We start from the raw sequence: 24123 nt of genomic DNA on the forward strand, positions 1-24123 counted from the left end.
AAAACTTCTAATATGGTATCAGAGTTCAAGGAGCACTTTCTTTAACACCATGATGCAGGATTGTCATCTAGAAATTCTTAGTTAAACTTGCCACAAAATTTCCTGTTCTTGGAGAATCGCCATTGGACCCGATACTGACCTAGTTCAATTTATTGCGCATAACCCACTTGGTCTCTTCCGTTGAGGTTTCCCAACCCAAATCTTGTGTTTATTACTTGTTTCGTCTCTTATGCAGACCTGCGAAAAATAGAAATGTGAAACTTCTCAACCGTTTTAAGTTTTCGTGCGGTTTAGGTTATGCCCTTCGAACCGTTGGAAGACGAGAGACCGCACAAGAAACCCGATCATTTGTCGTCATCGTCATTGGCTTGTTCCATTGACCAAAGGGCGTTGCAATGCGTGTTGATGATTTTGCTGGGTGCGAATTTGTGCAGCGTCGATGTAGCAACGTCGCATTCCCAGCCAGCTGGTAGCCAAGGAGGGGGCGGTGTTGCCAGATAATTGAGTTGCTGTAGACTAAGTGAATGGCATTGCTGGTTGAGGCACGGTGCAAGTAGGAACGTGGCATCAGCGCTCTTGCCTGTTTGGAAACCTACATAGAGAAAACATTGAGAACCAGATCGTCTTCGTAAAAGTGTTCCACAATGTTTGTCGCGTTGTTATGTCAACCCAGTGACGGTCACCGTGTCGCCATGATTATTTCTCGACATGTCGAATATGGCGATGGGCTGATGATATAATCTGCATTTATTTTTCTTGTACGTCACCATGGAGACCGGCTAGAGTATATCTGTTATGAGAGGGCAGCAGTATCGTGATGTCTTCATGGAACCAAGATTTAAATCATTTCTGTTATAATGGACGGAATGGTTCGAACGTTGCTGCTCTCCTATTGGCAGTTTCAGAAGGTAATCACGTCTGTGTGTTTTGTGCGATATTTCAATTCATGGTCGGGCGAATAGCCTGTTGACCTAGTCGTAGCAGCGTATTTATAATGTGTAAATTGTGCGGGAGGGAACCGTGCCGTACCGCTGAGGAGCCACATTGATTTTACAGCTCTCACTACTCAGTGTAGGAATGTTTTCCTTCTCTGTCTCGACTCGGCTGGTGGTTTAGGGAACTGCCGTGTGAGAAGGGTGGGGAGGGGGGCGGAGGGAGTAAAGCCTGCCTTCTAACATTACGTATTTACTGTAAGCCCCAAAGTGAGTGAGTGAGTGAATGTGGTGGTAGCAGTGGCATGTATCGACGACATCTTGGCTTCTTTGCATCTGACTCGTCATCTTCGATGTGTTACTGTGGCGCCCCAACATGCGTCTTTTTAATTTTAAAGTACTGCCACTTCTAACATGGCCGCCACCAGTAACTCACTTCTGGCCGTCACACTGGGGCGAGAGTTTAGCCTTATGTTATCGTCTGGTATTATTGTAGGTGTGTGCTTTGTGTGTCCTGCGTTCACTTCCGTAAACGCCTGGCCATCTTTCGATTTATTTTGGTAGTTTCGAAATCTGTTGTGGTTTCGATAAGGAGGATACAGTGATATTTCGATGCGTGAAAGCAGCGATATTAATCGTATACAATCGAGGGAGACTGTGGTGGAGAACTGGTCGTACTATGTACATCTCGCTCTTCCCCCCAGGTGCCCTCTCCTCCTCCATTTTGTCGTGATTCCCGACCGATTACCATTCTGAGTTGTCATGAATGTGACATAATTAACATTTTCCATGTTGGCTCACCGTATGCCCACATTATGTTGCTTTCCCAAAACAACAGAACATTTCACCTATTCACGTAATTACCTTTTCTTATTTCATAAAACAATTGGGACGTAATGTGATGTCTGCCGTCGTTATTTATCGTGACAGTTGTGTTACTCCGAGCAAACTAGTTCAGGTTAAAGTAATAGATATTTTATGTTCTCATAATATTTATGTTGTTTATTTTTAAATTACATGAATGTTATCGCGGTCAAGATTGATACAGCATCAGTTGTCATGGCCAGCAGTTGGGGCAGGTGTACTAGGATTGGATAAAAATACGATCCATTCCACAATTCGGGGCATGTTTGTACATTTTCATCTCACATCAGACTTTGCGTTTTGTAAGGGTTTTTTTTTGTAGGGTAAAATGTTTTGGCTGTTCACAGTTTCGAATCCTACAAATAACGCGGGTGCCTGATATGTTTTTTTTTGCATGTTCCAAAGACTTCCCAGTTTGAAACGTGAATTCGAATGTCGTATGAATATATATGTAACGAAGTAACCAGTGAAGTCTTTTTTTTTAATTGAATGGTTTTAAAAAAAAATTGCTTGTGGCTTAATAGTATTCTTTTTTCAAACAGGGTTAAAACTATAATTTTCAAAAAAATTGTGTTAAATGTGGAAACGTTTTAATCTCTGTAATAACTTAAGCACTGTTGTCACTGTGATGAAAAAATAAACATAATTAAAATTTAAAAAAATGAATGTGGAAACCCGACTTATATGACTGCCCCCCCCCCATGGACTGGACAAAATGTTTTGTGGATTGTCTCCATAAAATATGTACATTTGACAAAAATAGCATTAAGCAATGCCAGTATTTGAGCCAACTCATAATTTATAACTGCTCTGGCCGTCAAAGTCATCTACTCATAGTTCTCATGAGTAACAAATTATTATTTTTCTTTGTTCAATGACATTTTCAGTAGCTCAAATGATGTAGCACTTAATGTTGGCATGTTTAATGAATTGAAAAGGACATGGAAGGAAGTTGTTATGTCCGAATTTAAGGTGCTACGCTGGCATTTATTTGGATGGGCTATGGTAGTCCGCCACCGGGCCAACCAGGGGCCTCCTGAATACAAAGCAGGAGTTCTAACCACTTCACCACGATGTCTTATATGGTTTTGTAGAAAATTTATTTCACAGGAGTGCCCAATTTGTTTTAGGACAGGTTAAGAAGTATTCTAGAAATTTTTGTAATTTTTCACTCATTTTGGCAAATGTAAAAGTGTAATCTCATTTTTATTGTTTCACTTTAATGGCAGCTGTATTTAGAAAAGTGTCTGGATTTGATCCACGACTCTCATTAAATGTTATACAGCCCCTCCCCCCCCTTCCACACCCTGGGAAAAACCACTTTATACCCACTGAATTGGAAACTCTGTGTGCCTCAGAGTTGGTCTGGATGTTGTGAAAAAAAAGACAAATGCCTACCAGTCATTAAACTCATTTGCTGATCGTCCCATATCCTCGTGACTGAGCGGACTGAGAGCTGTACCAGAGCTGCATTTTACATACGTGTTGGTCCCCTGTCACCATATCTTTCTTTTGAAAATAAATTTTATCAGGTACATTGTGGTAGCAGTGGTGCACCCATATGAGAGGTACCCCAGTTGGAATGTATGTAGTGGGCGAATCATTTTTAGGAGGATCTGTAATGTGTTCTTCGCAAATTACGTTATCTAGAAACATTTATGCTGTGAGCTTCCAGTGATGTGTCATGCCAAGACTTGCCTTTTTTTTCTACTCTGACCTCTCCTTTCATTCATTTTATTCTCAGTTCCGCATATTATCCTGTAAAAAGTAAATTTTTAAATTTAACGCTTTACTTAAGCATAGTTGGCTAGAATGTGTATAACCGAGATAAATGCGGAGTTCCACATGTTCCTAACCGTGGCACCAGATGGTTGCGGGCAGTCGAACTGCTCATCAGAGAGAAACCGTCCATTGCTCTCTACATGGATGTCTGGGTGTGTCCCAGAGACGATCATTGTGTTGTGGAAAAGATAATTGATTATGCATGGCCTTCCAAGGGTCGTACTTAAATGCTAAGTGAACTAGCATAAATTTGTGATAAATTTTTATTTTTGTGTTGTTAAATCCTCTTATATTACCAGGGTTGCAAATGGTCATAGATGCATGATGGCACCATCTGTTTAGTTCCAGAGCACTTTTTAATGACGTTATAACCATTGGCTTAAGATGTCATAATTGTCATTCCTAGTTGTACATACAGGAACAGATTTCCTACTCAGTATCGTAATAAACTTTTTGTTCGTTGGTCATTCCCCCAAGCTTCTCAGTTGATCTGGACCGTGTGCCTAGTTCTGGGGAGTGTACACATTCTGGAAAACAATTTTCACTCCTGATGTAAAATTGGACAAATACAGAGCTGGAAGAATTAAAATACAGCATAATTTCTAAGATGAAAGTTGGTGTTTTCTATGTTAATTATGGTGTTGTTACATGGATTTGAAATATGATTGGGCCCTCGACAAGTATATTTTGGGCGACAGTGAAGGTCCATCCATATTAGTGAGGAGGGAGACCAGCTAGTTGCTGGTAAGATTTGACTTAGCCTCCGCACAGTGTAGATATTGCATGCTGTGATTCGCATTTTGCTGATGTTAGCAATGGATGAAGGTCACTTCGTGTTGGACAATCACACCTTCTTTTGTTTCAGTCTGAGACTGATTTTTATCCACAGACCTGTAGCTGGCAGTTCATTTGATTACACTGGATTGCCATTACAATGTGTGCTATGAAACATTTTCATCGTTTAGGTGTGGAAACCACTTATAAGATAGATTAAGAAGGGGATGTTGAATATTACGAAATAGAATTCGCGTATTAGGAGTTGTTACATGTGAAATTGAAGTTTTTTGAATGCGTGGCTTCTGTATCATTTGAAAAACTGATCATCTGTTGAAATGACCTGCCAACAAAGGATGGGAATTAATGCTTTGAAACAAGCTCGTCTGATTATTTACAAATTCATTTGTACCTCAAAGAAAACACAACCCATCTCAGTTGCAATGATCAACTGGTTAATAATGCTGTTTTGGGATATAAACACTGGCATAAGAATAGTAATCCCTGTTCCGCACTAACATCTCTATCGGTTGTAATATCAGTTATAGTTCATGGTGGTGAAATTTCACTGTTTTATGAATGACCAATAGAGTTGGCAGACAAAATATTAAAATAAAAAGTGTCTTGTCATAATTCGAAGCAAGTACAATATGTAACATTTTGTTAAAATATGTCAAAGTACATTTGAATTAAAAATATTGCTACTACACACTGGTTTATAAATGCTATGTTAAGATACAAAAGTGAGGTTTGCTGTTTTATGCATATATTCATCCAGAGGTTATCTTTTTATGTCACTTTAATTGGTGTTTACCATCTGGCATTATTACTCTCCCCACCAATCCCCCCAATTGCATAGTTAAGTGCAGACATGAAGAAACTGTGTGTGTAGTCTGATTCTTTGAAGTAAATGATGTTATGATTTTGTTTCTTTTTTTGCATTGCAGATGTCAGCTGGGTCTCAAATTCAGATGGCACCACAGGCAACTGTCAATTCAGGCCAGCCAGTTCATAGTCAGGACTCCAACATGAGTACAGGTATGTTTACAGCTTGCTCTTTAATCTAGCAAGCATATGTACCGCCACGCTTGTCAGCAGCGGGTTCTGCCGTTGTAGGTTTCAGATGTGCGCATCTTGTCCTTTGTGTCCACATTTGTATTTGTGAACACGTGGCAAAAAAAAAAAAACTATGTATATTTGCTGGGGGCAGGGCTGTGATGGCATCTGAAACGAGTTTCATAGTTTCCAGCTTACCGTTGTCAAGAAAATCCCTGATTTCTATGAAACCTGCAGGTTCATGGCTTTGTTTGTCCTTAGCGTAGTACCCTTAAAGGTGAAGTCATCCCCGTTGCGTAATAAGCACCATGCCATACAGACATATAGAATTCTACATTCTTAGAATTGTAATTTAGTAAGATTCAACTTTAGAATTTATGACAATAAATAACTGAGCGTTGCACTTTTACATTTATTGGTCATACGAATTCCATCTAACTGTGTTGCAGTAGTATACCACTATTGCTAAACCTCCAGAGAGTTAAGAGACGACCAGCAGCGTGTAGTGCAAGGATTCAAGTCCGTTATTCCCGCGTGATACGTATTAAATCATTTACTCTGTCGTGTTATTGTGAATGATGCTTAGTGTGAACTGAACATTATGGGCTCTCCTGTTCGCATTCAGAAGGTCCTGAGTCTACATCTCAGCCTGAAGACAGGTTATGCTGACTAGGTTTTTCATGGTTTTTGTCAGTCCCTCCAGGATAGTGCCTTAAACTAGACCAAACCTTAGTGGTACCTGTATTGGAACCTCTGCTACTTGAAATTTGTGTTATGCTTCCTTATCTCTGAACATTACATCCTGTTTTCTCGTGCTTTACAATTATATTAGTAACACGAACAAACCAGATAATTTGCTGTTGTGTAATACTCGATATGAGATCATTTGTTTCTTCATTGCTGATAAAGGGATAATATAAGAATACTAAAACAGTCATGTATGCCATAAAAATTACATTTCTGTTCTGTCAGAAATGAAATGTTTATATGATTATCCATTTCTTGTTTAACATATGCAGAATATCCAATAATTATTCGTCCATAAAGGCAAATTTAATGTGGACAAACCACTGGGGGGGGAGAGGGTTGGGGTAAACACAAAACATATGTGAAAAAGGGAGTTTTGTTTAGTGCAGTTGGCAGCAGCACAGAATTATGTGGTGATGGTGGTTCAGCAGAAGACGAAGTGTGTGGTTTTGTACCTGAAACATAGCAGTATTTTATGTATACAGTTTGGGTTTATGCTTTGGCATAACTAACTAACTAACTAACTAGATGGCTTACCGAACCCGAAGGTTCATCACCGAATTAACCAAAGCCCTCCACCGGACCCTGTCCTGGGCCAACAAAATCCAGTTTCCTTCAACTCCTATCTCCCATAGATCCCGCCTGAGATTATCCTCCCATCTACGTCTAGGTCTCCCCAGCGGTCTCTTCCCTTCAGGTTTCCCAACCAGTACCCGGTGCACACCTCTTGTCCCATCCATGCGCGCTACATGTCCCGCCCATCTCACTCTTCTCGACTTAATCACCCTCACAATACTGGGGGAGCAGTACAGATTTTTAAGCTCGTCATTGTGCAGTTTTCTCCACGCCCCATCGTCTTCCCTCTTAGGCCCAAATATCCTCCTCAACACCCGATTCTCAAACACCTGCAATCTGTGTTCCTCCCTCTGAGTGAGAGACCATGTTTCGCACCCATACAAAACAACAGGCAATATTATTGTTTTGTATACTTTAATTTTCAGGTTCTTAGAAATCAGACGGGAAGACAAAATATTTTGGACTGAGAAGTAGCAAGCATTTCCGGAATTTAGTCTCCTCCTAACTTCCTCACAAGTATCATTTTGATTTGTTATTGTTGTTCCCAAATATTTGAACTTTGTAACCCTTTCAAAGGATTTATTAGCCACCCTAAGATAATTTTGCCCGCCTGTCTTCTGATGACGAGATACTAACATGTACTTAGTTTTTTCTGAATTTACTTCCAGCCCCACTTGTCTACCAGCCTCTAGTAAAACTTCTGCGTTCCTCTTTATTGTATTTATATCGTCCCCCAATAAATTAACATCATCAGCATATGCCAATAGCTGATGTGTCCCATTCAATTGCAAACCCTCCTGCCTACCTTGGACCTTCCTGATGGCGTATTCTAGCGCAAAGTTAAAGAGCAAGGGAGACAAAGCATCTCCTTGTTTTAGACCGTTCTTGATGAGGAATGTCTCAGATACATATTTACCTACTCGAATTTTGCTGCAGGTTTCATTTAAGCACATTTTTATTAGACCCACTAGCTTCTTTGGTATACCAAATTCAATAAGAATATTATATAGCACTTCTCTCTTCACAGAGTCATAGGCTTTTTTGAAATCTATAAATAACTGATGTACAGTCCCACCGAACTCCCATTTTTTCTCTAGTATCTGACGAATGCAAAAGATCTGATCAATCGTTGATCTGTTTCGTCTGAACCCACACTGATGATCCCCAATAGTTTCATTCGCATATGGGGTTAATCTTGCCAAAAGAATGTTGGATAGAATTTTGTATGAGGTTGATAGCAGCGATATTCCTCGGTAATTACCACACTCAGTCTTGTCCCCCTTCTTATAAATAGGAATAATTATGGATTCCTTCCATTGATGTGGCATCTCTTCCTTATCCCAAATTAACTGAATAAGCTTATGGATCCTCATATGCAACCCTTTGCCACCTGCTTTAATTAATTCGGCCGGAATCTGATCAATTCCTGGAGATTTATAACTTTTCAACTTCCCAATGGCTAGTTCCACTTCATCTAAGCTAGGTTCTGGCACCAACAGTTCAGCTGTATGCATTTTAATCTGTCTAATATCACCAGTATTATGAACATTTAAGAGCTCGCTAAAGAAGTTTTTCCACCTATTCACAATTTTTATTGGATCTGCAAGCAAATTGCCACTATCATCCTTTACCAAATTGGTCTGGGGTTGATATCCTTTCTTAAAGTTATTAATGCCTCTGTACAGGTCTCTGATGTTTTTTTCCTTATTATTTGTCTCAAGTTCAGCAATTTTGCCCTTCAGGTATTCCCTTTTCTTAGTCCTAAAGGTTCTATTAGCCTCACGTCTCACGTTACATAGATTATCCGCATTTGTTTTGTTTGGGTTCTGCAACCATTGAAATTTTGTTTGCTTCCTTCGATCTATTAATTTTGAACATTCTTCATCAAACCACGGTTTATTTTGCTTTCTCCTGTAGTATCCTAGTTTCTCTTTTGCTGAAATTTTGATGCAGTTTCTGACATTTTCCCACTCCCTGTTGATGTCCACACTTTCATTATCCTCATTTGTCTCTAAAATTTGAAACCTATTCGAAATTTCAACTTGATATTGTTCCTTTGCCTCTCCCTCACTTAATTTTTTCAAATCAAATCTTTCTGTGTCAAAATTTTGTTTAGTTCGTCTACTTACTGAAAGCCGCTCCCTCACTTTTGCTACCACCAGATAATGATCAGTGTCGCAATCTGCTCCTCTGAATGATCTCACATCAATTACATTTGTCTGCCTTCTCTTATCTACTAAAACATGATCTATTTGATTGTGTGTTCTGCCATCTGGGGAAGTCCAAGTGTATTTATGAACATCACGGTGTGGAAATTTTGTACTTTTTACAATTAAATCTTTTGACGTAGCAAAGGTCACTGCTCTGACGCCATTATCATTACTAAGTGCATGGAGACTCTCGCTGCCTTGGCATGTAGGGACTTATGCAGTGCCATACATTCAGAATGCGAGGTTGCTCGCCACTGCTGAATTCAAATAGGATGGACCCCTTCCTCAATGTGCAAAGAGGTGTGTGACTTTTTGAATGCAGCATTTGGTAGTAACTGCTTTTGCACCAAGGAGGTTCGGTTCCGTGGCCCTCCACGTCCCCTGATCTCACTGCATGTCAAAGACGTTGTTTGCAGCCAGCGACCCTTCTCACTGCCTGAATTTGGCCAGCTCATTGTGGCAGTGACCCCAGACGTGCTTGGCAGCGCGTGGCAGAATCTTACTCATTACTGCAACCTCTGCTGTCTTTGCGGGGGTGATCGTGCAAAGAACAAACAAAACATCACCACCCTCTGAGTGTCTTGTAATATTTTCATACCTGATTATTTATTGAACATTGTAGACAGAATGATTAATGCGTGTTAATGAATTTTATTTGTATTATTTGATGGGCAGATTTTTTTCATGATAGTGAATAATTTAACTAGAACAAATAAAAACCCTGGACCGGCATCAGATTAACTTGACCAGGGGTCCCATCGGAGTCTATTCCTGTGATTTAAACAAAATAGGAACTGTGGATTTAAAGATGAAGGAAGCAACTAGCTAAACCTTTGTTTTGCGTTAATAAGGTGGTGTGTTAATCAGTTACCCAGTCAGTATGTCAGTTCATCACTCATCTATTAATTATTTATTTAATCAGTGTATTATTTCGTCACGTGTCACTAGTTGGTCTAGCCTCTGTATATTTCATCCAGACATAATTGAAGAAATCGGACGTAACAGTTGCCATTTGTATAGGCGTTAAATAGTTGTTGATCACGACATTTTAGGCCTGTTAACCTTTGGATTACAGCCAAGTATTGTACTACATTTTAAAAATATATATATCCTATATTTACTCCTCATCCAGTTATAAAATGTTTGTATGATTAATTTTGATGCAGAGCTACATAGTGAGTCTGTGTAGTTCATATGGCTGTCTGCCAGTATCTGGAATGATTATAAGTAATATTACTTGTGATAAAGGAGATGTGGTGTGCCTTAAATTAGACCGTGTCTTAGTAGCAACTGTCTTGTCACTCTGCCATCTGTCACTTTTAACTCTCACAAGAATGGCTGTTTCCAGTCAGATTTTAAATGAAGATGTCCATCTGAAGTTGTGTGTCTCGGTTTGCTAAATGATGTTTTAATAGCTACTTCCTATTAAGATGTGTATAATAGGACGCTGATGAAAATTTCAAAATGAGGAATTTAATACTTTTTAACTCTTTACTATTACAATGATCAAATCAAGGAGAATGCAGGAGCGATAAGAAATGCATACAAAATTTTCAAGTTGGAAGACCGTAAGGAAAGAGACTGTGTGGTTGGCCTCGGCATAGGTAGGTTATTATTAAAATGGTTGTTACAGGGTGTGAGAGGGTGGACTACCTCAGTTAGCAGTAGTGTTCTTATGAACGCAGTAATAGACTTCCCATTAAAGGTTTTGATTTTCTTGACTAGCTGAACTTTGCAAGAAGGACTGTATGCCGTGGCGTTAGTTACGGTCTGTCTTGAGGAATTTAGGTGTGAAGACGTCAGTTGAATTGGCTTAGGACTGATATCAATTGCAGGCATTTGAGCTGAGTGATGGACCATCAGGATTTCTGACAGCAAAGAATTTATTGATCATCCTAAAAATTGTAAACTGACACAGGAAGATGCTGATGTTCGTCTGGGTTGTCATGCCATGTAGACTTGTGGGCAGGCACCAGTGTTTTGGACAAATGTAATTCTCTTCAGACCTGAAGATGGAGACTGTATATTTCTCCAAAATTTGGTATCTATCTACAGGTGTACATGGCACCACAACACAGTAGGACAACATTGGCGTCTTTACCACTGTGAGAACATCAAATCTCCCGTACTGCAGGAAGACCCTACATCATTTCAACAACTTCTTTGCCTCCAAAGATGACAGCATGACTTTTCTGATATATACATTTGCTCACGTATAGGTAATAAGGAACGATATTGTTGTGGAACCTGAAGGTTTAAGATATGCTTTCTTCATATTCTATGTGCGTCCAGTGCATTATAAACTTCTTAATTTGATAATGTTGCTGTAGCTTCTTTAATTTCAGTGTAATATGATTCATACTGTGTAGTAGCAGTAGAATCTTAGGCTCAAGAAACCATTTTTTTCTCAGCTTTCAGGCAAGGTGGGTATGAATTTCTTTAAAATAGGCCATGTCCACTTGTTTCTACATCCCTTCCAATTCTATATATGCGCTTATCCTTGTTTTTAACTTTGTGTAACGTGCGCACTTGTGAAAATGTTGTCAAACATAAAATAATAGTATGATAAAGTGTAAATAAACCAATGTGTGCTGTAGGCTTGTACCGAAGACTGTTGTTGGTGTGAATGATGATGATTGATGCTGTGTTTCTGTTGGCAGGTTCGTCTCATAGTGATAAAGAGGTGGACCAAAACACTCCTGAGAAGATCTCCCGCACGCCCTCGGAAAGGAAGCGCAAACGTAAGGGAGATGATGGGGGAGGGGGGGTGGCGGGGCCTGTGGGCGGTGCTGGAGGAAAGGGTGCTCGCACGGGAGACAACAAGAAGATCAACGAGTACTTCCCCAAACATGCGGGTACCAGTCCCATTCGACATGGCGGCTCAAAGAGCCCTTCCCCCCAGGCATATCCCATGGTTAGTAATTACTTGTGATTTTATCGCCTTTCCTTATGTTATGTTTACATTTGAAATAATAAACAAACCATCGTTTCATGAATTATATGATTTTAATAGACAGACTAATGAATTAATGTCTTTGCTACTGATGATGACCTCTTGAGGTTGAAACACGTTTGGCACAAAGTGTTGTTTAATGTGTAAACAGTTTTGTTTGTATGCATGATTTTATATATCAAAATTTAATCCTACTAGAATTTTGAATGTAATTGAATTATATCATGATTTTTGTTTCTGTCTTTGCAGTACCCTCCCTCCCCCCAGCAGGCACTGCTACCTTCGCCTCAGACACCAGGCGTTCAGTCTGTACCTCCAGAGTTCTCAAACCTCATGCATCCGCCCAGGCCTCCACCAACCATGATCAGCAAACAAGTACAGGTAAGATACATCCCTCTTCTTGGATGTTTTCAGTATTATTATTTTCTCTGCTGTTGTGCTTCTTACTAGTCCTCTGCCTTCCATCCTTGTATCTGTATGCTGTGTTGTGTCTTTTGCCTTCAGTTAAAAGAGTGGTTTTTGTAACATAGTTAGAGAAATTAAATCTGATAATGAAAGTACAATGTAATCTCATTTTGTGTAACTGAGGTTTTCCCAGTTTGTATTGTACCACACTGGTATTTGGTTTCAAAATTTTGTCAGATAGCTTTTCATCATTGCTCAAATGCATTGTTCCCAGAGAAATATTTGAAGTTTGTATTTGAATTTAATGCGTGCATTATGTATACGTGGTGGTTAATGTCTGTAAGGTGGATGTGAGAAGGGTGGCTGTCTTTCTTTCCTCAGACAGAGCTAACGTGTCAGAGGATACAGGAATTTGAAACACAAGCATCTTCTGATCTGGAACTCCGAAATAACAAAATAGATGAACTAAATAGAGTGAGTATCATTGGTTTTTTTTTTATAATTAATGCTTGTTAGTAAGCGAAGTGTAATCCAGTTTAAAATATACATATTCTGCAAATATTTACATATATGGTCAAGATTTAAATGCATTACCTATTGAATACAAAGCACGAGTGCCAACCACTCTGTAGCTGTGTTCAGTTAGTCAGCCTCCAGTTGTTCCTCTGTCTAGACTTTCAGTTTTCCTGCATCCTGTTCTGGGTCATATTAACGTAATTACGTGCAGAAAGGGTGAGGTGGGCAGTACAGACAGCGTACGTGTGGAACGAGAAACGTATGTGATACTGAAGTCTTCATGTGAGAATGAATATTAATTCCATTCTCAAACAGACTGATCTCACATGAAGGCTTCATTGCGTTCAGTTTGCCGCAAAAGCTTTAAAAACTTGAATGCGTGTGACATAATGTTGGGAAGACTCGGGTAAAGAGGCTACTTGGGATACCTGACATAGATGGGCTATTAATATTAAAATGGGTCTTAGAGAAATTGGATGTGAAGGGATTGAGCTGTCTCAAGATTCAGTGTAATGGTGGGCTTTTGTAATAATAGTGACAGACTTTAAAATTGCATAATAATAGGTGTTTTTCATGGTGAAATCATAATCATTTGCCAATGGTTGATGAATTAGTTGATGGATGAATTAGAAGAGATTGAGTTGCACTAGGTGGAGTGAGCAATCAGGTTTGTTGGCCTCGTTGTTTCTGTTGGAGAAGTTACTCCCAGTAACTATTTAATAGCGTGTTAGGTAAGGTTCAGTTGACCTTGAGTGTGAGGACCAAGAAAAATTCCATCCCTGTTGGGAACTGAACCCTGGTTCTTCAGCCTTCACTGTCATCTATGGTGGCTTGCATTTAAGGAAGTAGGATGGTAGTCGTGTTTGTATCTGGCATTGACATGCTGAATCCAAATGTTTGGGCTTATCCTGAATATACTTTTATGTTTGATGAGCAGTGGCAAAAGTAACCTCTCTTTGATAATGGCAGACGACAGAGGAACTGAGGCATCAGTTGGCGGCGCAGCAGAAGGTTATAGAGCAGCACAAGTCACATATCAACAAGTGCATTGATGTGGTGAAGAAACTGCTCAAGGAGAAGTCGAACATCGAGAAGAAGGAGGCGCGGCAGAAGTGCATGCAAAATCGGTTACGGCTAGGCCAGTTTGTTACGCAGAGGGTAGGCGCAACTTTTCAAGAGAACTGGACTGATGGTTATGCATTTCAGGAGTTGGCAAGGTACGAATGTTGAACTCTCAACATAATAACTATATTTAGGCTTAATTAGCCAGGTGTTCCTGTGTACATTTACCTATTAATTTTGTTTCTACCATTCACACTATCGTGATGGTAATTTAAAATTATCTGGTTTCCTACAAGGCGGCAGGAAGAAATTACAGCGGAGCGAGAAGAAATTGACCGACAGAAGAAAATGCTGCTAAAGAAGCGGCCATCAAATAGTGAGACAGGACGTAAGCGGAGTAACACGCAGCAGCAGCAGCAACAGCAGCAGCAGCAACAACAACAAGGACAGGGTTCGGCTATCCTCCACAACGGCACTGACGCCACGTTCCTGAAACCGGATGCTATCCCGGGCTTCTCGTGGCAAGAGTACTATGAGGCTGATGAAATTCTCAAGGTTAGAAGCATGTTTTCAAGTTACTGAAAATAAAAGTCATGTGATTTGTCATTAAAACATGGACTAGCAGTCGTAGTTACAGTGTGGTGCTTTGAGGATATATCTGACAAATTTAATTTTGTGGAATATGTGCTAGTGGAAATTTATGTGCAGATATGGATCACTACAGAGTATATTAATTAATCGAGTAGGGTCTCTGCCTCTTACTGTTTTGCTTACCAGCCTGTCAGGGTAGCCCCCATCCTTCTGTCCTATCCCATCCCTTTCCTTTTCTCTCTTTCCGTTACAGGTGACCAGAAATACTGATGACCATAGCTGGAAGTAGCAAAGAGCAAAATGCAACTTGCTTTGCATGTTCTTTTCCATTGAGATAAATGTAAATTACATGCGCACAATTGTTTTTCAGTTGCGGCAGAGTGCGCTGAAGAAAGAGGATGCAGATCTGCAGCTAGAAATGGAAAAACTTGAGCGGGAACGCAACCTGCACATCCGTGAGCTCAAGAGGATCCACAACGAAGACCAGTCCCGATTCAACAACCATCCGGTCCTCAACGAGCGCTACCTCCTCCTTATGCTTCTGGGCAAGGGTGGCTTCAGTGAAGTTCACAAGGTACAGTTCTGTTGAGACCTTCTAGTTAAAGACGTTTTTGTAGAAGCTGTACAGTCATTTCTCCATTTATGCTGTAGAGGTTTTCCTTGAAAATGCCACACATGTAAAAAAATGTTTAAATTAATTTTTCATATGAATCAAGGAGTGGAGAGTGCTACATACATGGACGAAGACAATTCAAATCAGGGGCTTGAACTCAGGATTATAATTATTATAGGCCCAGTTTAGTGTAAAATGTTTACATAGGTGTGTTTAATGTTACATTAACATTTTGAAAGATGTAGCAAACGTCTTTATTATAATTTAGTGTTTTATTATGCCATTGTCCACCTGGATTACTGTTACTCACCTCGTAACTGCATTAATGTTAGAACCAAAGCAACGTAAATGAAGATGTGGTCCAGCTGCTTTAAATTTAAAACAGGTAAATAAAATTCTTCTATGAATTGAGGAGGCCATGGAGAAGAAGAAGAAGAAGAAATAAAATTATAGCATATTGATCCCTTTGTAATGCAGTAAGAAGAGGCAGTAGGTAATTTTTGTATACTTAATTTCTGCGAAACAGTGCAAAAATGTTCGGCTTTGTATCAAGACAGCTTTCACCGAGAAAATGACAGTCCGCTTTTCCCATGCAGTTATTGAAATTTTGTGGTACTGTTCATATTGTAATCGATTACTGCGAGAACCACAGAAGCAGGAGAAGTGCTTCCTTTACATCACGAATGTGTCATGTCTTTGACATTTTATAAATTTTATGGAGAAGACGTATGACGATATGTCAGAATTGACCCGGTTGATGTCACAAGAGAGATCTGCTTCATAATATCTGATTCCTGATTAATTATTTAAATCTGGAAGGAGGAAATTTTGTTCTATCACTGAATGGCTGTAATTCACTTATGAAGTTCATGAATATTTTGACTTTGTGCACAAGTGGCATTATTTTTGCTTTTGTTTTTCTTTTCAGGCTTTTGACTTGAAGGAGCAGCGCTATGTTGCTTGCAAGGTTCACCAACTGAATAAAGACTGGAAAGAGGACAAAAAAGCTAATTATATCAAGTGAGTTGTCATTGTGTAGACATTGTTTAATGAACCATCCTAAACCTTATCAGTTTGTGTACACACTGAGGTTCGTTATGTATTCCATCTTTCAATCCTGCCAGTGATTATGTATATGCATTTCCTAATACTTCTGAAATCACAGCATTAAACTAATGTAGTTTATTAACACATTGAAGATTTACGTCTGTTCCGCATTTTTCTTCTAGCAGTGGTTACGTAGATTTTCTATTAAAGCTGGTGTATAATGGAGAACATTGTATGTGACTTGTGATTTATGTGTTTGTAGACATGCACTGAGGGAATACAACATACACAAAGCACTGGACCACCCCCGTGTGGTAAAGTTGTATGATGTGTTTGAAATTGATGCTAACTCATTTTGTACGGTACTGGAATACTGTGATGGTCACGACTTGGACTTCTATCTCAAACAGGTGAGTAATGGCTAGTTTGTGTTAATTATAAGCATTAACTTTGTGAATTGTTTTAATAATTTTAACTTATCAAAAAAGAGCTCATTGGCCCATCCAGTATTCTATCTATTGCAGGGATGAGCAAAGTGAGCATGGTCCATAAAGCTTCGAAAGTCAAATTCTGTGTTTCGTAACATCTTAAATAGTCATTAATTATTAACAGTGGATTTCTACGCCACATCAACAATTCATTTATTTTTGTTATTTGAGTATTACCATATTGTATGTGAGGAAGTAAAAATTGATGAAAGTTTGCGTTAACAAGAATTGCAAGAAACTTCATTGGGGTAGGATTGAAAATATTTTTTTCTCTTCTCTTTTCTGATGTTAGCAACTTTGTGATGTTGGCATTGGTTTTCTTATAGCACAAGACTATTCCAGAGAGAGAAGCACGGTCCATTGTAATGCAGGTTGTATCAGCACTCAAGTATCTCAATGAGATAAAACCTCCAGTCATCCATTATGACCTTAAGCCAGGTATGGGGCTTGCCATTGCCGAAGTACACGTTCATTTACTTTTGTGTTTTATAGACGTGATTTTCAAGACTGAACACACGGTGGATTTGATTGAGTTTGCTTACAGAGAGTGGGGTATTCAAGGGGCATGTGAATTCTTATTCGTTTGTTAGTGGCGCTTTATTCAGACTATCATAACGGCTTGCTCTGCTATGCCCTACTTCACCTCGCATGTACCTAAGGAATCACATGGTAATATTTATGTTTCGTATCGTGTCACCAGAATGAATATTTGTTAGCTTTTGATAAATTCGTTATTGCGTGAATGTGTTTGATGTGTGTTTTGTTTTATCAGGTGATTAGGAAGACAAAAAACTTTCAAATTTATGTCATTAAATAGACACCAAATTGAGAAATGTTTCAGATTAGAGTTTTAGAAGCTTATTGTATCAGTCTTCCACAAATTATTTATCCATCTGCCACTACTTCTTATTTTGTTTCTGTCTGTTATTTAATTGTTAAAATCTAATGTGTTGCAGCAAAATTCTTATATATGCTTACAGGTAATGTTCATGCTTTTAGTGATATTGTTTCCCAATTAATAATTCTATTTTTTCAGGTAACATACTTCTAACAGAAGGTAATGTTTGTGGGGAAATAAAGATCACGGACTTCGGACTGAGCAAAGTGATGGATGAGGAAAACTATAACCCCGACCACGGAATGGACTTGACCTCGCAAGGAGCCGGCACCTACTGGTACCTGCCCCCAGAATGTTTTGTGGTCGGAAAGAATCCTCCAAAAATCTCATCCAAGGTTGATGTCTGGAGTGTGGGGGTTATCTTTTACCAGTGTCTTTATGGCAAGAAGGTGTGTATACCAATTGATAATACAGATTCCAGTTGTCACGAGGATCACTGTGTAACTTCAGTTTCTGTTTTATGGCTATAAATGGTGAACTTTCATGTAAAGGGGGATTATATAGTGGACATCATGCACTAAAATAAGTTATCACGCTGCATAATTATAACGTTTTTGGGGCATCTATATATAGGATGACAAATAAGGCAGAACTCATTCATTAGTACATGTTTGGCAGTATTTTCTGTTTGTAGTAGTTGATAGTGTAATTTTGTTTAGTGGTAACACTGCAGTCTGCACGAGGTGTGTGATGGGAACATCTATTACGATACCACAGTGAACTCAGTTCACAGACATTCCATTCAACAGATTTGTGAGCCCCATAGTTTATGAAACTGCCCTGCATAGTTTATTTGGTGAAAGTTTATTAATTTCTTTAAGGACTGTGGTCACGTTGGTCTCCGTGCCTTTCAAATTATAACTCTCTCTAGGGCTATTTTAGCTGCTTGAATATTCAGATGAGTTCTTTTTCCATTACGCTATAAGTGGAAATGTTCGTTTCAACATATTCTTTCTGATTCATCTTGTTTCAGCATCTTCTTAGTATCATGACTAATATACTGATAGTGGAACTGACTAAATGTAATGTTGGATGTTGTAGCCTTTTGGACACAACCAATCTCAAGCCACCATCTTGGAGGAGAACACAATTCTGAAGGCAACTGAGGTGCAGTTTGCGAACAAGCCTACGGTCAGCAATGAAGCGAAGGTAATAACTAGGTCTTCCAACTTTCCTTCTTCCTTATGGACCATATTCAGACCTCTGTCTTGGACATGATTCTATCCCAGTGCAGGAGCGTGACTTTCGAAAGTGTTGGCCAAATCCAGGGGGATTTATGAAAATTATGCGATACACAATGCTACATCAAATGGTAGCATTTAAGGAACAGTTTACATGCCAAGACTGGCTATTATGAGATTGTGGGATGACATACATTTCCTCCTCTCCCTCAAAAGTGTGTACCGTATGTCTCTTCTAATTGCACCTGGTGATGGTTTGTGGTACTTTTAAAGGTTAAGGCATTCAGAATTAACTTGAAAATAAAATTGTATGAACACAGACCCCACAGAATGATAGTTGTTTGCTCGAAGACCTACTTTCTGGCATAATTTGAATATGTGGGTATAATACCTTCGGAACATGCCTTCATGAACAGCGAGTGATTTTAGTGGTTGTTTAAATATGATATTTGATGCTGTAAGCGATTAAATTCATTAATATGTTTTAATTCTCTATAACTCCTCTCACTGTATTTGTTTATTGTTCATAGAGCTGTTATTCAGTGTTCAGACTTGCTTATTATGGATTCTTGTTTGCAGAGTTTCATCAGAAGTTGCTTAGCATATCGAAAGGAAGACCGGATTGATGTGTTCTCCCTGGCCAGGCACGAGTACCTGCAGCCCCCTATGCCGAAGCACGGTCGACAGGCAAGCAACCAACAGCAGATTCAACAGCAGGCGCAGCAGCAACAACACATTCAACAACAACAACAGCAGCAACAGCAGACCTCTTTCAGTACTGGGATGTTCAGCGGCATGAATGCATCCAGCTCCTCCTAGTGACCAAGGAGGCGGCGCAGCGATGTGGCCATGAGAAAAAACCTGGCTCCCCGTGCAGCCTCAAGCGGAGCATTCTCAGCCTAACCTGGCAGCAAGTATAACGCCCATCTCCTGCAAAAGGCAGCGTTTGTTAATCTGGCAGCAAAGATGGATTGATTGATTGATCGATCAGCGTGTGCGATGGAATTCTTGTCCGTGTAGAACCATCTTGTCTGAATCAATGAAATGCGAAGTGAATGTTGGAAATACTGCAAACAGATTGTTTTGATTCTTGTCAAGGTTATCCGGTGTGACAGAGTGGAGCGTTTTGTTGGTCTTGGCTCCGCGGCTTGCTGACCGGAATGTGGAGATGTGCCCCGCCCGTAGTTTTTTTTTTTTAGATCCCACGTCGTAAAATTACCTCCAGAAAATTTATGCATCTTGAAGTGGGTAGTATTACCTCTTGACATTTACTGACAGGCCACTCTAGGGTACAATACACTAATAATTTTTTGTAGTAAGAGTCACCATTGCTGTGTTGCTTTCCTATTTTCATCAGTGTTTCATTTCAAAGCAGAACAAATTAATTTAACAAGGCCCTTTTGATTTTACAAAACAATTGCCCTATACTATTCGATATAAAGGCGGTGATCATAATCGGTGCTTAATTCCCAAAGTGAACCTAGATTGTGTTGCTGTGCCATGGATTGAGAGACAAATTCATTTAACCATTGTGCGGCATCGCTGAAGTTCCTCGTTAAAGAGCGGTAGTGTAGCTGCTGGCATAAATAGGAGACAGACACTTCTGGAAGAGGCATACTGGAAAGGTGGTGAGGGGGTCTCCTCTGTGTACATATATTAATGTTACCTCCTCTCCCCTTGCCTCCATGACGGGATGATCAACATGTATTGACCAGTGAGTCATCTTCTGACGTAACATCACTGAATATAGAATCGGACAAGAGGTGACGGAAAACACTTACTGTCCGGTGACTTTGGATTTCTTCGTCTTCTCTACATAGCTCGCGGAGTAGGGATGTGTTTGTTTTGTTATTCCCCCGTGTGTGGAAAAGTAATATGCAGACCATTGGTATAATTAATAATAAAAGTGAAACTCTTATAAATACGTAGTGAAAGCTTTAGAGAACATGCACGGAAGGAAGAAATACGAGCGAGCGAACTGGCCCCTAGTGTGTGGAAGTATTCCGTGAATATTTCAACACTTCTGTCCCCTACTCTCTTTCTCTCTCTCTCTTTCTCTGTCTCTCCCGCTGATGATGCTTTCTGCTTCCATCGTTGACCACATGTGTACAGTCAACTTTTTTGTCTGGTTTTTTGTACCATTGTAATTATGTTGATGTCCTAAAGGATCACTTTTTATTATCAAAGAAGAATCTGGTAATCATAGCAGTTCAAAAGAGTGAAATGGGAGAAAAGGGAAAGGCAACTCAAATTTAATGTCTTGTTTTCTCCTCTTTTTTGATAGAAAATAATAAGGCTATTGTAAGTTATTTTTAAAAGTGACCTTGCTCGGATGCTTTGTAACATATACTGTTGTTGTCACTGAACGCAGGAGGTGAGGATTGAGGTACAAGCCATGGGCTTGCATGTGAATTGTTTTACTGGTTCCAGTTGCTAGGAAAGAGTGGGTGAGTGCATGAGAGTGGGTGTATGGCGTGTGCATGGTCAACATGTCGCCAAGCGGCAGATGGACAGACTGGTGTAGTGTACAGCTGAGCTTCAGTGTGTTGAGAATATACAAGTCTGACTGGTACTGTAACATGGCACTGGTTTTTCATACCTCCTTTTACCTAGGCTTGGTAGAATTTTATTTAAAAGCTGTATATATATAAATATATAATTCAGGTATCCTTATGTGAGAATAAAGCGTCAAGCATGGACTCTTTTAATTGTTTGTCTGTATGGTGCTGACTGAGATGATGAACAAATTGTACAAAGTGTGATCTTTTGCTCATTGCTTTAATGCCAATGTAATGGTTGAGCCTTACATGTTCTTTGGTTTCTACCCAGATGTGTGGCATATTAGACTTGCAAGTTTACTTGTGCTCTCTTTGTACAAAGCACTAGTTACTCATTGCCAAATAAAACAGAAATACAAAGTTTTGTTCTTGTAGCATTATATCTGTCTTTGTGTTTGACATTGATTTTGCCTGACTGAGAAGTGATGAATTCTACCAAGCCTACATATACCTGGTCATCTCCCCAGATCACAAGTGTCTGGACAAGTAGAAGAATAAATCATCAGCAGTGAGGCATATTCCATCATTTTTATCTCCAGAGTGGTAGTTCCCAAACTGTGCTTCGTGAATCCATTGAAGCGTGTGTTGGCTTGGTTGGGAGGGCGTATTTGTTGGGTGAGACTGCTTAGATACAAATGTTTGTGTTAGTATTATTTTAAGACTAATTCAGAAAGGAGGAGAGAGTGCTGCTCTATTTTTGAAATGTTCAGTATGACATTCTTGTTTATGAAGCCATGTAGACTTGTAGGTACATACCAGTGTTTGTCTGTGAGCTATGCTGCATCAGGACCCAGAACCACATCATCACCATTCTCACTGCTCTGAAAACCTAAAATCCCACGTTTCAAATACGTAGTTACAATAATTAATTTCGTTTTAGAAGGGAAATTATTTGTCAGTTGCCATATAAAGGTACAATTGCTTGGAACTTGGATGATCAGTTGTTGGTCTGGCCAGGAAGGAAGAAATCATGGGAAGAAAAACATTCATCATTTTATTTTATGTTTTGTTTATTCTGATTTTACAACGGATTTTACGGATTGGCGAAGTTTGGGAATTGCCAATCTAAGAGTCTTTGGGTTGCGTGTGTTGGAATCGGGGAATTTGGGGCATTTGTTTTAAGCGTAGACATAACGGACTCGCACCTTCGCAGTGACATAATAAGAAGGATCAAACTGGGTAAGACCATGAATAATGACAGTGAAATGAATGTGGCAGAAAACTTATCATCATGGATATTACTGCAACCTACACAGAAGAAAATAAACCTTAGTATTTCATTCTGCATAACAGTTGCTTCACAAAAATTAAGTAATGTAAAGTATGAATCATAGTGTGTTAACATATATATATTTGAGTAATCGTCTGTCGGATTGCTTTGTGTCGGGACTTTTGGCAGAACCTGCCTCATTTGCTTAGTCAGATCTGGCAGGTAGAGTTGAATAACAGTTACATAATTTGATGCTGTACTTTTGAAGCACGTGTTGAGTTTATGCTCTTCTGTGTGTTTGGGAGTTGTGTTAGTGTTGGCTTATCAGTTTGTAAAGAGCATTTACTAGTGTAAGATCACACAGCAATGTAAGAACACCAGACTTCTTTCTGCTCACTGGATGTCTTAGTGAGGAGATGTTTGCCATTTCACTTCACTATAGACATTCATGGTGTGACCTTTTTTGTTATTCTTATGTTTTTGTGGGTTGTTTGTAATCCTTGTAAGTTCTCTGTCCTATGTCACCTGTTTCACACAATCTTAAATCAGTCTCTTTCTTAAAATAATGCCCTACTGCTTTGAGATTTTTTCTTTTACAAAGCTTTATTCCTAAGACACATTATAGTGCTGATGATACATTTGACTGGTATATAACAGCTCCACTCATCTGTTTCATTTTATATAAGATTTGAAAATTAACTTTTTACTGTATTTTGAATTGTTTCTTTTTTCCCAGATTTCTGTGCTATTACTTTTAGACTGTTTGTATTCTGTTAGCATCAGCAGATGACTTGAGAAGAAATTCTTCCGTAACATTCACAGCATGAATGTGTGCATTTTTCAATGAGTAAAGCTTACAATATCAACGTGGAAGGAAAAAAGGGTATTTTATTATTCTGTCCAAAATGAATGCATATAGAAGTTGAAAGAGGAGCAGAAGAAAGAAATGCTGTATCTGAATCACAAGAGTTGAGACAACTTGTTCTGGAAGCAGAGCGATATGAATATTGCTCACACTGTTCATTTAATTTAATTTATGTTATAGAATTTACCTGTATTGAAGAGAAACTGGAGTTGGCTTTGATAACTGAAAACCTAGTCAAGCATTACACTGAAGTACCAATTGTTTACAAAAAGAGTAACCTCTATGAGATATCTGATTTATGTTGATACCCTTTGATATTCAGATGGCATTTTACTACATTTTAAGTGAGTTAGTTTGTGAGGTTAGGGAATGGTTAAACCTTGAGAAGTTTAAAGTTAATTACCTTATGTTTGAAAGAAAGTCACCTCTGTCTAGTGCTAAGGTTAATGTGTGGAATTACATTTCCACTTGATGTGTCTTGGAGGAGTAGGCTTAATTAGCACAGGGATAACCAACAAAACTTACTATGTCCATGTTTCTTTCTACATGCCCTGCAGCTCAGTGCTACATATATTTTATTTCTCAATCTTAAATATTTGACATTCTGTGATATACCACATGTCTTATGAAGTGAGGTACAGAGTAGGAAAGTTTGGCTGTATTATCCAATTGCAAATAATTTATTACCAGTATAATGATTTCAACTATTGCAATCCAGCCAGGAAATTAATTGTTTCGTCATTTTACTTTCAGAAGAAAATAGCATCATCTACATCAAGACTGGCTCTTTGGAGC

The 24123-nt window shown here is 39.1% G+C and overlaps 1 protein-coding gene across 5 annotated transcripts in view; it reads left to right on the top strand.

Moving 5' to 3' along the window:
* Positions 1–21633, top strand: part of Tlk (Tousled-like kinase) — an 81094-nt gene extending 59461 nt beyond the window's left edge. For 3 of the 5 annotated variants that reach the window (XM_022080726.2, XM_022080725.2, XM_022080724.2), the window contains exons 5-17: positions 5300–5390; positions 11602–11855; positions 12144–12275; positions 12681–12773; positions 13785–14032; positions 14174–14432; positions 14839–15042; positions 16010–16101; positions 16391–16538; positions 16943–17054; positions 17653–17903; positions 18556–18663; positions 19275–21633. In XM_022080726.2, the coding sequence (XP_021936418.1) occupies positions 5300–5390; positions 11602–11855; positions 12144–12275; positions 12681–12773; positions 13785–14032; positions 14174–14432; positions 14839–15042; positions 16010–16101; positions 16391–16538; positions 16943–17054; positions 17653–17903; positions 18556–18663; positions 19275–19514 (2232 nt within the window). In that variant the 3' untranslated portion in view covers positions 19515–21633. Of the gene's footprint in view, positions 1–534; positions 909–1164; positions 1429–5299; positions 5391–11601; positions 11856–12143; positions 12276–12680; positions 12774–13784; positions 14033–14173; positions 14433–14838; positions 15043–16009; positions 16102–16390; positions 16539–16942; positions 17055–17652; positions 17904–18555; positions 18664–19274 lie in introns of those variants that run through there. The other 2 variants (XM_022080727.2, XM_022080728.2) reach the window with 2 other exon arrangements.
* Positions 21634–24123: the final 2490 nt, after the last annotated feature.

This window comes from Zootermopsis nevadensis, unplaced genomic scaffold, assembly GCF_977971745.1.
Source record: "Zootermopsis nevadensis isolate Lab colony 2312 unplaced genomic scaffold, Znev_1.0 Znev_ptg000027l, whole genome shotgun sequence".
In the NCBI taxonomy this organism is placed as follows: Eukaryota; Metazoa; Arthropoda; class Insecta; order Blattodea; family Termopsidae; genus Zootermopsis; species Zootermopsis nevadensis.